This window comes from Myxocyprinus asiaticus, chromosome 26 (genome assembly GCF_019703515.2).
Source record: "Myxocyprinus asiaticus isolate MX2 ecotype Aquarium Trade chromosome 26, UBuf_Myxa_2, whole genome shotgun sequence".
Taxonomy (NCBI): Eukaryota; Metazoa; Chordata; class Actinopteri; order Cypriniformes; family Catostomidae; genus Myxocyprinus; species Myxocyprinus asiaticus.
Genome location: NC_059369.1, coordinates 15,129,490 through 15,144,416, shown reverse-complemented (window position 1 = coordinate 15,144,416; position 14,927 = coordinate 15,129,490). Strand labels below are relative to the sequence as shown.

The 14,927-nt window shown below is 35.9% G+C and overlaps 1 protein-coding gene across 1 annotated transcript; it reads left to right on the top strand.

The window, feature by feature from the left end:
* Positions 1-139: 139 nt before the first annotated feature.
* LOC127417210 (potassium channel subfamily K member 6-like) lies at positions 140-14,927 on the top strand. Its single transcript, XM_051657062.1, has 3 exons — positions 140-546; positions 6,497-6,892; positions 12,098-14,927. The coding sequence occupies exons 1-3, from the start codon at positions 231-233 to the stop codon at positions 12,349-12,351; spliced, it is 966 nt and encodes a 321-aa protein (XP_051513022.1). The 5' UTR covers positions 140-230; the 3' UTR covers positions 12,352-14,927.

The window sequence follows — 14,927 nt, the reverse complement described above, 5'->3', positions numbered from 1 at the left end:
AATGAAAGAGGTTTTTTTTTTTTTTTTTTTTTTTTTTTTTTATTTAGACAACTAAGGGTTTGTTCTGCACTTTACAAACCCACAAAACTTAATTTATCACCCATGTGACCAAGTACATAATTTATTTCCTGGCCACCGTGGCCAACTTTTGGCAGAGGTTGGTGGGTTGTGAAACAGTGGAGTTCAATTAGTTGTCTAAATCGCTATAGTCAAGGCACTAAAACAGAAGAATGTCCACGGCACTTAAGTCTTGGTTTGTGCTCCTCGGCTTCATCTTAGCGTACATCACTTATTTGTTATTGGGAGCAATTATTTTCTCTGCCATCGAGCGGCCCGTCGAAGAGGACTTGAAAGCAGACCTGAACTCCCTCAAATCTGAGTTTCTCAACCTGAGTTGCATCAACGCCACGGCTCTGGAAGTTTTCTTGGAAAGAGTTTTAAAAGCTAATAAATACGGCGTGTCGATCCTTGAAAATGCATCAGTCCGTACAAACTGGGATTTGGCGTCGTCTTTGTTCTTTGCCAACACGATGGTCACAACAGTGGGTGAGTTTCATAGTATAAAACAGTTTTCCCATGGAAGGATACTCGTGTTGGACATTTATATTTATACGTTTAGAAGACTCCGTTATCCAAATCGACTTACACGAGAATGGCACAAGTATTGAACAGTAGGCTAATATGGGAAGCCGTTTTAACACACATCTTACTGATACAGTAACATTAGAAGTGTTTGAATAACAAATTCCAAAGTCAGGCAGAACTACACGTTAGTACATACACTACACAAGTGCAAAGCAAACAGTTCAGAGTGGAATAACTTTTTCAAAAAGTTATGGATCAGCTATGGTTTTATTAAAGATTGTAAGTGTTCATAGTGAGTATTTAAACAAGGTTTTTTATAGGCTATGGTTTCAGACAAGAAGTTCAGCGATTTGGGGTGTTAACCATAAGCAGCATCAAAGGAAGAAAGGGGCTTTTAAGAGACTTTTTGAAGACTCTTGAAAAATTAAACATGAAAGTATCTTTATATTAACCTTCATTAAAGGGACATTTTTAAAGATTTTATAAGTCATTTAGGTCAAGATCAATGACTTATTAAATAAATCAGATATCCATCCTGTTAAGTGGGCAGGGTTGGGTTGGACATTCAGTGGGTAAAATTAGCCATTACATGGTATGTGAATGATATTTAGCTAACATATCTATTAACCTATACCAATGGCTTTTTTTCTGTTAACATAAATATACTGCTATACTGTATTTTAAAATGGCATGCATTTTCCCTATATATTCCCATAACAAAGTGGACATGGTGTGCTTGACCATATTTGACTAACATCACAAAATAAATGTAAACATAAATAAAACCAAAGCTACACACTTCAATAAACCCAGCATTATTTTTGCACTTTTTCCAATTATTTCAAATTTGACTTTTAGCCTCACAGCAATATACAACATTATAAATTGTATTTATTGGTTTTAACTAGCCGGTTGAAATAGTAATTGGTTTAAATTAATAATGTATAAATAGGCTTCCATAACTTGTACTGGGGACTTAAATGGCACAGAATAGTAGGAATGACCCTGGAACGAGATTTTAAATAGAACATAATTACATTTGAAATCATTTGGGTTTGATATGAATTAAATGTCACACATAGTTCTTGCTCAGCCAAATTTGTCAATTACTAAAATGTGATGGACATGCAGTAAAGTGGTTGTATCCGCTTCAAATAAATTCAGGATTTGTAAAAGTGCCATGACCACCCCCAGTTAAAAGGGTAATTTGTATGTTCATCAACAACACTGGATTATTTGAAATATTACTGATTTAATTATTTAAATCAATATAATATTTTAATATGTTATTTAATTCTTCGTGCACTTAAGTGGCATTACTAGTTAAATATACTTTATTTGTATCTGTCATCTATAAAAGACTGATCAGTTCATCTGCATCACAGCTTTGGTGTGAACAAATACCTGTTAAATGTTTCCTAAGGTAATTCATTTTTTGTGGCTAATTGGGTTTTAACTTGACGTAGATGGGGAAAAAGTTAAATCATATGTTTCCTTGAAGCTATTTAAAGACAAGAGATATTTTGCATGGCTGGCAAATGCACACACCAACATTCAAATTTTATCCTGCTCGAGAAACCCATTTTATACCACGGTTATATTACAGTTCTGACAGACCTAAGCAAAGCTAGTTCCAGAGTTTTCAACCAATGTTCTGCATGGGGTCTGTAGAGAAGATTTATCAAACATGTAATGTACGACATTTCTAACTTTCTGTCAGTTAAATTTTTAATGAAAGTATAAAGTGTTATGAGAAAAAATTATCTTTTTTATATTGTGGGTTGGCTGAGAGTCTGTAAAAGGTTGAAAACCACTGGTGAAGTTCAAGGTGTGTTTTGTAGCATATTAAGTCCTCCAAAGTTGGCTTCATGTATCCATGTTATTCTTGAGGGTATTTTTGGTTACTTGAATCCACATATGACTATGTTTCAGTCTTTTGAGGTTGGACAGTGCAAGCTTTGTTCACTTTAACTGGCCTTCTCATTCGAGCTAAAAACAGCAGCATGGGAACTAAGGGCTTTGACCTGCAAGCTTTCCATTCAATATACATGTTAACCTGTACAGCTGACCTCTAATCTGTATTACTTTACACTTAAGGATTATGTTGTCTGCCAATCACATGCATTGTATTATTAGCAAGTTAAGGATGCAGTTGTAGCAATCCCATAAAGTGTTTTGACAAGTTTGTGATCGTGCTGGTTATTGGTTGATTGATGGGGGGGTTTCAATGGCCAATGCTGATATCAAGATCCAGAGAACAGGATGGCTGATGTATTCATAAAATACAATGTAACGATGGCAAATGATATACACATAATTGCTGGAAAGACAGGAATGTTTAACAAAATATTTACTCAAAAATGTAAACAGAAATCGTTTAATAGGCATTGTCAAAACTGTCTGTAAATTTGCTAACTGACGCTAGTCGTAATGATGACCACTTCAGTTAATCAGCCGAGTGGACATGGTTTGTGATTAATATTCTCAAATATGGCCAAATATAGATGACCTGTGTCTCTGCAGAACAAAAATGGGCGTTTTCCAATCAGTGGGCATTTTCAAAGAGGAACAGCCACTAAGTTCCAAGTTGAGTGTGAATTTTAAGTGGTTAACATTAGACAAGACAAAACTGTCACATGCATTTAAATAAGCTGGTTAAAGCTTTTTCGATTTATATTATAAAGGCATCGATGTAATATCGCAGCTTCCAGTGTATGAACGCTTGTGTTTTTTTACACTCTTCTGTCCTATACAACTGATAGACCTATTTACTATACATTATATTCCATACAGATTAATATATACGATATGTAACATAATTTGTCACTTTTTTATTTAACTTCTTATCATTAATTAATTCTGCAATTTAGTTTTGTTTTTTTTTCCTCCCCTTTTCTCCCCAATTTGGTTTGCCCAATTCCCAGTGCTCTCTAGGTCCTCGTGGTGGTGTAGTGACTCGACTTAGTCCGGGTGGCGGAGGACGAATCTCAGTGGCCTCCACATCTGAGACAGTCAATCCGCGCTTCTTATCACGTGACTTGTTGAGCGCGTTACCGTGGAGACGTAGCGTTTGTGGAGGCTTCACGCTATTCTCACCACGCACCCCACCGAGAGTGAGAACCACATTATAGCGACCACAAGGAGGTTAACCCAACGTGACTCTACCCACCCTAGCAACTGGGCCAATTGGTTGCCTAGGAATCCTGACTGGAGTCAGTCAGCACACCCTGGATTCGAACTTGCGACTCCAGGTGTGGTAGTCAGCTTCTTTACTCGCTGAGCTATCCCGCAAACTTATTATAAAGACATTAAAAGTCATGTAAATTATATGTTTATTTAAAGCTACACTATGTAACATGGCCTCTAGCAGTTAAAAAATAAAACTGCATGCATCTTGTGGAAGAACATTGTTTTGGTTGTGCTTCGGCTTTGCTCCTCTGTGCGGATGAATGTGGTTCGAGGCACTATTGTACACATGGATACAGGACACCTTATCAGAGCGAATGGACAAATAAATAACGAAAGGAAGGAAAAGACAGATATTCAAAAACGTCATCTGAGCAGGTAAATCTCATGCTGTTGTTTTGACTTATTGGAAACATTAATGTTTTGAAATAAATGACTTTACAAAAGTTAGGCAACGTTCGTTAACATTAGACATAACGATTGCTAGTCTGATAAGGTCAGATAAGGTCAAAGTTGTAAAGTTTTTATAACTGCAGGATATTCTGGCCAAATAGACCATGGTAGTAACTAATTTATAGATTGTCATTGTTACCAGCCATTGGTCAGCATAATTTTAAGACTCACATATCCTTGGCAGACACAACTACGCAAACCATATCAATAAAATATCTAACCTGCTGAGTAAGAAAAAAGCCATCTCTGGGTCGCTTTTAAATCCTTTCAGATCTCGGAATTGTCACCACCTCTGAAAAGCCAAGCCGATGTTTATTCGGGTTTTATTACAGACTCTGTCATTTTCCCTTTTTGCTTGTAGACTCTGCTCTGTTCGGGGTTTCTTTGTTTTTACAACCGGTGATTCCCCGGAGGTTTGCCATTTTCAATGATCCGTGGTCAATTTTTCTCATTTGTTGTGACAACAAACTTTCAGCTTCATGCTGCTCCCACACACGCGCTACAGTAGCTGGAGCTTATTTTCTCTGTGTACGGATATGACGTCAACACGCACAGGCGAGTGACGTATGTATGCAATTTCCTACGAAATCCGTCCCGACAGCTCTAAAATATAAATCATTGTTATAGGTTTATCAAAGTGTATTTGGGTTAAGACATGGTTTGGAAGATGGATTTTTGTTGCACTCTGTCATTAATAACATTTTGTTATTTTTTTAACAGAAAAAAAGTTACATAGTGTAGCTTTAAAATAATATTATTTCAAATTAACAATTAGAACAAAGGGATAGTTCACCCAAAAATTAAAACTCTCATCATTTACTCACCCTCATGCCATCCCAGGTGTGTATGGTTTCGTCCACAGCTCACAAATGAAGATTTTTTTAGAAGAATATTTCAGCTCTGTAGGTCCATACAATGCAAGTGAATGTTGACTAAATCTCAAAAGGTCCAAAATGCACAAAGGCAGCATAAAAGTATTCCATAAGACTCCAGTGTTTAAATCCATATCTTCAGAAGTGAAATGATAGGTGTGGGTGAGAAACAGATGAATATTTAAGTTCTTTTTTTCACTAAAGTGAAAGTGAACGTGTAGATTTACGGTAGAAAAAAAGGACTAAAATATTTTTCTGTTTCTAGGAATATGGTAAGAAATAATTGAAGTTTTTATATTTCTTAGCCTACAGTAAAGTGAGAAATACACTGTCAACTGTGAATTAAAAATTTTGTTTTCCAACCTTGCTGTCTTTAAATTATAATAGTGCATCTGTCTCCATATATTATTCAATCAATTCAAGTTCTGCTTTAAATTGAATAAAATTACCTTGAAATATTTTCAGTTCCAAGGGTGGCTATGTGCTTACCATTAAATCACTGTACTTAGCAATATTGCAGTCAGGATATTGAAAACAAAAAAACAAAACAAAAAAAAACATCCTACATTACTGCTTCCTGGCTTCAGATTTAAGCTTTCTCCCCTATGGAAAAGAACAACTGTTTAATTTCAATTTTACGAATACTTTTTTCAGATAAATGGGTGATTCTGTAATTATAGGCACTTGACCTGATTTTTTTTTTTTTTGTTTTTTTTTTTTTTGTTTTTTTCATTTTTTCAGTATAAAAATAAAAACAATTCCATATGGTCTTCTTTCTGTCTAAAACGGAATTTCTTCACATTCCATCTCTACGCAATAATGTTTTTTATTCATATCACTCATTATTGTTCAGGACAAAGTGATCTGTCACATATTACTAACAATTTTCTTTCCAGTACATTTATTCAGCTATTTACTTTTAATAAAAAGAAAAGCACAAATAGTTTTTCTACTGTCGGAACGACAAAGTTTCAAAAGTTATAGAATCGAGAACCTTCCAATCAGAAGGCGTCGTCAAGCTGGTGATGTATAGACAACTTTCGTCCAATCATTTGACGGCAAAATATATCAATCGCGGGAGTTGCCGGAATACGGGTGGGGAAAAAAATAATGCCTATTACATTGAGATTTCCTACTTTCATTAGTTCAGAAATGCCCATCCTGGTTTGTAAACGCCCACTGATTACTACATTGAGATTCCTTACTTTCATTGGATAGTTGAAAAATGCCCATCCCGGTTTGAAAATGCCCACAGATTGGGAAACACCCATTATTGTTCTGTAGAGACCTGTACTTCAAATATAGTCCAATTATTAGGTCAATCATTTGGTTGCAGTTGGAAGTAGCCAAGTATAGTTTAAAAAGTGCTCTTTCATTTTCATTTTCTTTCCCTCTCCCAGGATATGGCCACACTACACCACTCTCTGATACTGGTAAAGCTTTCTCCATTGTGTACGCTCTGATCGGAGTACCTTTCACCATGCTAGTGCTCACAGCCTGTGTCCAGCGCCTCATGCACCCACTAACCTACAGGCCTATCTCCATGTGCCAGCAGCGGGCAGGCCTGCACCTACGCACTGCCAGTGTTGTACACTTTATTGTGCTGTTGGTCCAAGTGGTGCTCGTCTTCTTTGTGGTACCTGCAGTGGTGTTCAGCACCATAGAAGAATCCTGGTCTTTCTTAGATGCCTTCTATTTCTGTTTCATCTCCCTTTGCACCATAGGACTGGGAGACTTTGTGCCAGGGGAGAAGCCAGGACAAAGGCTCAGGGCTCTGTACAAGATATCAGTCATGGGTAAGTCTAGATTTGTGGCTACGCTGGTATCCATTCTGAGACATTTCGCGTTATTTAAGGGTTAGTTCACCCAGAAATGAAAATTCTCTCATGATTTAGTCACCCTCATGCCATCACAGATGTGTATGACTTTCTTTCATCTGCTGAACGCAAACAAAGATTTTTAGAAGAATATCTCAGATCTGTAGGTCCATACCATGCAAGTGAATGGGTGCCAAAATTTTGAAGCTCCAAAATCCATAACATAAATGTACTCCAGACGACTCTGGTGGTTAAATCTATATCTTCTGAAGCAATATGATAGGTGTGGGTGAGAAACAGATCAATAGTTTAGTCCTTTTTCTTAACTTTCAATTTCTCCTTCTGTTTTTGGTGATTCACAGTCTTCATGCATATCAAAAAATCTTTTATTTTATAAATCTTTAATTAATCTGCTTCTCACCCACACCTATCATATTGTGTCTGAACACATGAATTTAACCACTGGAGTCATATGGATAACTTTTATGTTACCTTTTGGAGCTTAAACATTTTGGCACTCATTCTCTTGCATTGTGAGGACCTACAGAGCTGAGATATTCTTCTAAAAATTTAATTTGTGATCTGCAGAAGAAAGAACGTCATACACATCTGGGATGCCAGGAGGGTGAGTAAATCATGAGAATTTTCATATTTGGGTGAACTATCCCTTTAAGGGTAATTAAAAGAGCAGTGGATCTCAACAGGTAAGTCGTGACCCATAAATGGGTCTCAGGTCTGTTCTAATAGGGTCTCGGACAGCAGGGTAAAACAGTGCTAAATACTAAACAAAATAAGAAAAATGTAATTAATCATATAATTGTGCATAGTTAGGACAGCAAAATAAAGAAGTTAATCAACTTTTACAAGGGAGGAAAAAACACTTCCCATGTCTTTTGTTGTTGATATCAAAGGCCATGCGTCCAAACAAACTCAAATTTATCTTGTCACTTGATAGAAGCTAGCCAAATTAGACAGATGCCAATATGGACAGGTTGCTTGGCATCCGCTCATCTTTGAAAACCATGAACAACTACATAAGGTTAAAAACCCAGACTATATTAAAAACGTGTTCAAAAAGGATAGTCATGATTTGTGCTGACCACAGTGTGTTTTGTGCAGTGAATTATTGGCTGCCATGAAACTGTTCATGGTAATATGAGTAAATTTCAGTGTTTAATTCTGCAGGCATTTGTTTACATTTGTACAATAAAGGATTGGGGGTTGCCACTTGACGTCCATTGTAAAATCTGAGTCTTAAAGCAAAACCATTTAAGAGAGGTGACAAATTGAATGTATTAGCATTTAAAATTAAGTTGTTAAATACTGTATATAGATACAGATATTTACTTAGTCTGGTTGGAATATTTGTTGTTCAGCACTATATATTGAGTTATAAAGTTGTATTTGTTCACTGAACAGTGCTTCCTTAATCTGTTCACACTGGCGTATTTCCTTTTACGTCACCCTGAAAGATCTTATTGTAATCTGTTTGAAGTGGTGCAGTGTATTTAGAGTTTAAGGCAGGGCTGTGTGTCTGATTTTGACATTGGCTGTCATTAAACAGGACTGAACTATAGAGTTAACATTTATTTTGAAGAGACTGGGCAAAATTGGAAGGTATTATTTGTGAAGTTTTGAGGCTTAAGACTTTTTTTTATTATTATTTAAGACGTTCGAGTTTAATACTAAAGATGCAATTTGACAGTTATACACTACTAACAACTAATGCAACATCATTGATAATGAGCAGACATGCATCAATGTGTTTGTGCATACACATCATTGCATGTTCTTTTGTATTTCCCGGAATCCTTTTCCTTTGCAACTTGAAGTGATATTCATATATCAGAATGTTTTAATAAAAAAAAAAATTAAAAAAATCTTGCCACACAGATGTACAATTCTTTTTACAAGACAACCTCATTCAACTTTTCAGAATCGTTTAATATAAAAAAATATATATTTATTTATTTATTTATTTGCTTCTTTAAAAGCTTATGGAGTTCTCTGATCAACACCATTGAACTATAGAGGAGAACACTGACTTAGTCAAACCTCACAATGTGCAAATAGGTTATGCTTTTTCACATACCCTCAGCAATGTTAAATACTTGTTGATTGAGGTGTGAAGTTTTGAGAGGTGGGAATCAAGAAACATCATGTGACATCTACAAGTCACAATTTCCATTTGACTTTTAATGAACTTTAAATAGAGATTTAAAATACTTTACTGCTAAAATAACTGTGGGTTTTGACCATGTTTTATTTCTTCTGTGCTTAATCATCTGCATTAGAAGGTTTGTTCCTCAAGCTATTTAGGTCTGGAGTAAGAATGACCTGTACTTTCCATCTCTTAAGAGGATTAAAACTGAAAAATGTAAGGTCTTTTGATAAAAACAGTCATGTGCTGCCCTGTTTTTACTGTTATGTAAAAATACTGATTCATAGTTGCATGAAAAGAAGTTATTCACCATGGTCTAAGAATCAGTATAAATTAGAGGTGGACCGATATATCAGTTTTACCGATAGTTACTTTTTAAACTATCAGATATTGGCAAAAGTCTATGCTGATAGTTGCCGTTATCATACTTTTTTTTTAATTTTTTTTAACTCCTCTTTGTTCCTCTGTGGCCAGCCCTAAAGGATTCTGCAGATAGAACAGCTTGGTACTACATTACAGCAGCGTCTTGCTGCAATATTTCATTATTGACAATATTCATACATATTTTTATCCTCACTGCAGTGCATATTTTATTATTTTGATTAGATAATCAAGTGTTTTAAATACTGATCGACCAATATGGGTTTTTTTTATTGCCGATATCCAGATTGCAGGGTGGCCGACATAATGCCGATATATCACACAATTTAATATAGTAAATAACATAAACATAAAATTGCTTTAAAAAAAAAACAATTAATAAACTCTTATTTAGCACTGTATTTACTCAGTTTCACACAAAACGTTAACTTTGTTAAAAAAAATTAAAAAAAAGAATCTAAAAACAATATTGTCTTTTAAATGGTAGATGGCAGTTTCTTCTGATTTCTGTTTAGTCATCAAAATTTTTAAATTTATTTGCCCATGAAGAAATTAATATATTAGGAAGAAGGAAATAACAGCACACACAGTAGTCCAGCAACCATGGATGGCATGTCCAAGTTAGCAATCGCATTTACCCAAATCAAACAAATTGTACATATAGTGCATAGTGAATAAGACATTTACTCAGTGCACGTGAAGTTGCACTCATGCGCTCGTGCGGATCCAGCGTGAGCCGCAATCTCCTGACAGTTTAAACAGCCTGGATCACCTGCTTGGATTGTCACAGACTGACCATCATGATTTGTGAATCAGGAACTTTTGATCCTGAAGTTTTGATTCTGGCTGATAGAATACATGCCTCAGAGGAAGATATTAGATAAGTGCTCGACGGGAAGAAAACGCTGGATTTTCGTGAGGTTTGTGAATTACATCTGTTTAAACAAGATATCTGCATATTTGCTGACGGTATATAATAGAAGTTTTATTGATATTTGCCTTTTATCATTGGAAAAGAAAGTTAAAAGTTACAGGGAACTGCTGAGGAGAGGCTGATACAATTCATGTTTTAGAGGTAGATAAATGAGCGCTCAGGATGCTGGATCAGCTCAAGTTTTGTGAGGTTTGTTTAATACATCTGCAAATATGCGCATATACAAACAAGATATGCGCATATTTGCAGACGGTATATGATATTAGTTTTATTAATATTTGCCTTTTTATCATTAGACAAGACAGTTAAAAGTTACAGGGAACTGCTGTGGAGAGAGAGAGGGAGAATGAAACAGGCGAGCACTTTAACATTATGAGCTCAAACGCGTCTCTGATATGCGGACCGTTTATATGGAACTGTGTTGAACACCAGTCTATTATTATTGAAACACGATGGCACATAACAACAAAACGAATTGTGACTGGTCATTTACATGTCTCAGTTGCTTCACATGCAAGCAGGCGATTCTCAGAGCTCTCAAGAAACATATCAGCCGATTTATCGGCCTCTGGGATATATCGGTCGACACTAGTTTTAAATTGAAACGAGGGCATGCAAAGAAAAAATGTGACTTTATGGAAATGTCCCCTGCCAGCATATATTGTGTCTCAAACTTCAAATGTTGTGAATAATAATTAACCTTATTCCTCATTAAACCTCAGTTTGTATACTGTATATACAAAATCCTTCATCAGGTTAATATATAGGCTATAAATAGCTTAAAGGGTTGGTTCACCCAAAAATGAAAAAATTCTCATCATTTACTCACCCTCATGCCATCCCAGATGTGTATGATTTTCTGTCTTCTGCAGAACACAAATGAAGATTTTTAGAAGAAAATCTCCGCTCTGGAGGTCCTCACAATGCAAGTAATTGGTGACCAGAAGATCCAAAAATTAAATAAAGGAGGCATAAAGGTAATCCATAAGACTCCAGTGGTTAAATCCATATCTTCTGAAGCAATATGATAGGAGTGCTTGAGAAACAGATCAATATTTAAGTCCTTTTTTCTTGCAATCTCCACCTTTGACCAGCCCCAACCAGTAGGTGGCTGAATGTGAAAGTGTATATTTACAGTTAAAAAAGGACTTATTAATATGTTTCTCACCCACACCTATCATATCGCATCAGAAGGTATGGATTTAATCACTGGAGTCTCATATTATATGCCTTTTGGGCCTTCAAAGTTCTTGTCACCATTCACTTGCATTGTATGGACCAGCAGAGCTGAAATATTCTTTTAAAAATCTTCATTTGTGTTCAGCAGAAGAAAGTTATACACATCTGGAATGGCATGAGGGTGAGTAAATGAGAGAATTTTCATTTTTGGGTGAACCATCCCTTAAATTTGGTAAATACATAGCTTTAGAGCATTGTAATGGTGCCAAGTCTTCATCGTTTGAAAATAAGAGTTCCTGGTGTGTTTCAGGCTTGCTTATAGTTAAAAGTCCAATGTTTTCAGAAGAATAGGACATGAAATCATCCTCTCTATTTTCAGTGCTTGAGGAGTACAGAGGTGCATTATTCATGGTCTGGATGGAACCAGTCTTGGGACTCGATCTAGACTGTGGTGTGCTAATTAGTTACCTTTACTATACTATGTCTGGTTACCTGAGTTCTCAATCATTCATTCTTCATTTCTCTACAGTGTACCTGTTTGTGGGCTTGATGGTCATGTTCTTGCTACTTCGTACATTCCACAAGCTTGCTGACGTGCATGGGTGGACTGCTTTTTTTCAGCTGCCAAGCTGCGAGGAGGAAGATGAGGACAAAGAGCCAATAATAGAACAGGAGCCTGATGAAGAATCATCTGAGCCAGAGAAGGCCTCAGTTAAGCCTCTGGATCCAAATTCTCAAGTGTCCTACAACTCCATTAACAGATCAAATAAGTTTTCCCCATAATCCTGTATTATTATAGCATTCACATCACGGTCAACACATTCCAAAATGTTACATACATTCACAGTGTCCTGCACTTGTAAATTGTGTTTCAGCATATAATGGAAAGTGTTGCATTTCAGCAGCTTGTCACTGCAGCATCTAAGTCAAGACAATCAAAGGGATAGTATGCCCAGAAATGACAATTCAGTCATCATTTACTCATCATTATGTTGTTCCAAACCAATATGACTTTATGCGAAACACGAGAAGAATATTTTCCACTCTGATTTGTTCCATACAAAGAACGTGAATCGATGTCAGTCTATATCGTTCTGCCTAACATCTCCTTTTGTGTTCCACAGTAGAAAGTTAAGTCATACTGGTTTGGAATGACATGAGGGTGAGTAAATGATGACAGACTTTTGATTTTCAGATGACCTATTCCTTTAAGTGTGAGCATGTGCAATACAGCACATCTCGCTGTTAGGGCAGAACAGGTTTTCATGTTTCTGTCTGGGCAGACATTGGGCTAGATCAGTCATAATTTTCGTCTTGAACCAAATAACTTTTTCATTGTTGTTGTTTTTGTTTAGATCGCATCTGTTTTGGGTTGCCAAATCTGGTCTCCAAGACTTTAGGGAGATTCCTTTATTTATCTTAATTGATGTGTCATTCATTTAAGAAATTGAAGCTCACCTTATTTGGAGCTTTTTTTGTGTGGGGTTTGTGACTGATGGCTACCCTCAGTCTTGGCATGGACAAAGACAGTTCTGTACACAAGAAAACATGAGGATGCTGCTTCTTACCTCCCGTCCAATACTGTATTATTATTCATTAATGAGTGTAAATTGTATCATGTACTGAGTATCATTGTGTCCACAGTTAGTTAATGGTGATGCTTGATGTCCTGAGAAATGTGGAGAACCTAAAATGCACTTTAAAATTGGCTTTTTATATGAGTTTATTTAATCATTGCACAGCCAAGGATTGTTATGTTGGACATAATCTTTTTGTTAAATAGTCTTCATGTCATTGCAATTTTATATTCAATGGTGGAAGTTCGGGAACAAAAAGGTGACTGATATTCGGTGAGAAGAACAAAAGGGGTATTAAGATATGCATGCACAGAAAAGAATTTAAAAAAAAGTTTGTTACTCCATGAGTTGCTTTTGCTTGGGCAGGTCTGATGCTGTCTATTAGAAATGTACTGTCATGAGTCTGTGAGGCTGAGTTAAAGAGAAGTTCCTCTTTACACATCCGTCTTATCTTTCCCTAGGGCTTTTTTAAACACCTGTAAATAGAATTAAAAAATAACCATGTCTCTAGGTGAATTTTACAATGTGTGACGTGTACTTAGCCCTGCACAAAAACTCACTCAATCTACAACAACAAAAAATTCCCTTGTGTCTCAGAATTGTTAAACAGAACGCTTTTCCATTACTCATGTAGCCAATGTAATCTTACATTTGAGTACTAATAATAGAGAGAGGTTTATTGAGCATTTATTTTCTTTGACATTTAAGTTCAAGAATGTCTTTGTCTTTAAAAAAAAAAAAAAAAAAAAATTGTTCAAGAATGAAGTAACCTATTAGCTGTGAATTCCCTCTAATGCACCATTGCTTCTGCTCATTTGCAAGCACGTAATGCATATAAAATGGTTAATAAAGCAGGGATGAGTGAATAAACCAATACGAATCTTTCTCTAGGTCACAATACATCCTGGTGGTCTTTTTGCTATATGTTGCTTGCATGGGGCAATGTGTTGAGGCTGTAAAGTTTTTGCTTAGGAGAAAAGCCGTTAGAAAAGGCTATTTCAGAAGTTTTGATAAAAAAAACAACTTCATTTTAAAACATTAAAAGTCACATGAATAATTTATATGTTGTGAGGAATTGCTAAATTATGTTTCTAGCAAAGAGGCAACATTGTGCAGAATGGATATAGCCAGAGACTATTTAGCAGAGAAAGAGCACTTTGATGATTAGGAGAAATTGAAATGGCCAGCGGATGTCGAAAAGGAAGTCCTGCCTCACTGGTAAATGAGCCAATCAGATTTTATATAGAGAGATCGCCTGTCAATCAACTCGAGAATGTTGAACTAGTTTGAAAAATAGCGCTTTTTTTTTTTTTTTTTTTTTAGCGTAATCCGAGCAGAACCACAATTAATGTGGTTTACTGATGATTTAAAATATGTTCGATTTTCCTCATTCAAGTAGATTGGAGCTGTACTTTCATGCCGCTTGTTTAATAATAAAATAGCTGCCCAGCCGCTGAGTGGACTTACTTCCCTTGCAAAAGAGACTTTGATCTAGCTCACCTGTGCAGGGATGTCACACATGAAGCGAATCACTGTAGAGAATACCGCAGTTGTCATTTTTATTTTTACCATACATTATTAAACTGTCAAACTTTTTTAGTATGTACTTAACATTTAAATTAAGTTCAGGTGTAAACTTTATGCTAGGTAACAATTCTATTAGATTGTGTCATATAGCAGATAGTCGAAAGTCTATTACACTATTGTTTAGTGTCAGTGTAATAATGTTGTTTAACAGCTTTGATCTTTGCTATATACAGTATATATATATATACACACACA

Bases quoted from the DNA above. Each gene is read 5' to 3' on its own strand.
- LOC127417210 (XM_051657062.1), top strand. From the start codon at position 231: ATGTCCACGGCACTTAAGTCTTGGTTTGTGCTCCTCGGCTTCATCTTA. The intron at 547-6,496 runs GTGAGTTTCATA...TCCCTCTCCCAG, and splicing joins CACGATGGTCACAACAGTGG to GATATGGCCACACTACACCA. The intron at 6,893-12,097 runs GTAAGTCTAGAT...ATTTCTCTACAG, and splicing joins GTACAAGATATCAGTCATGG to TGTACCTGTTTGTGGGCTTG.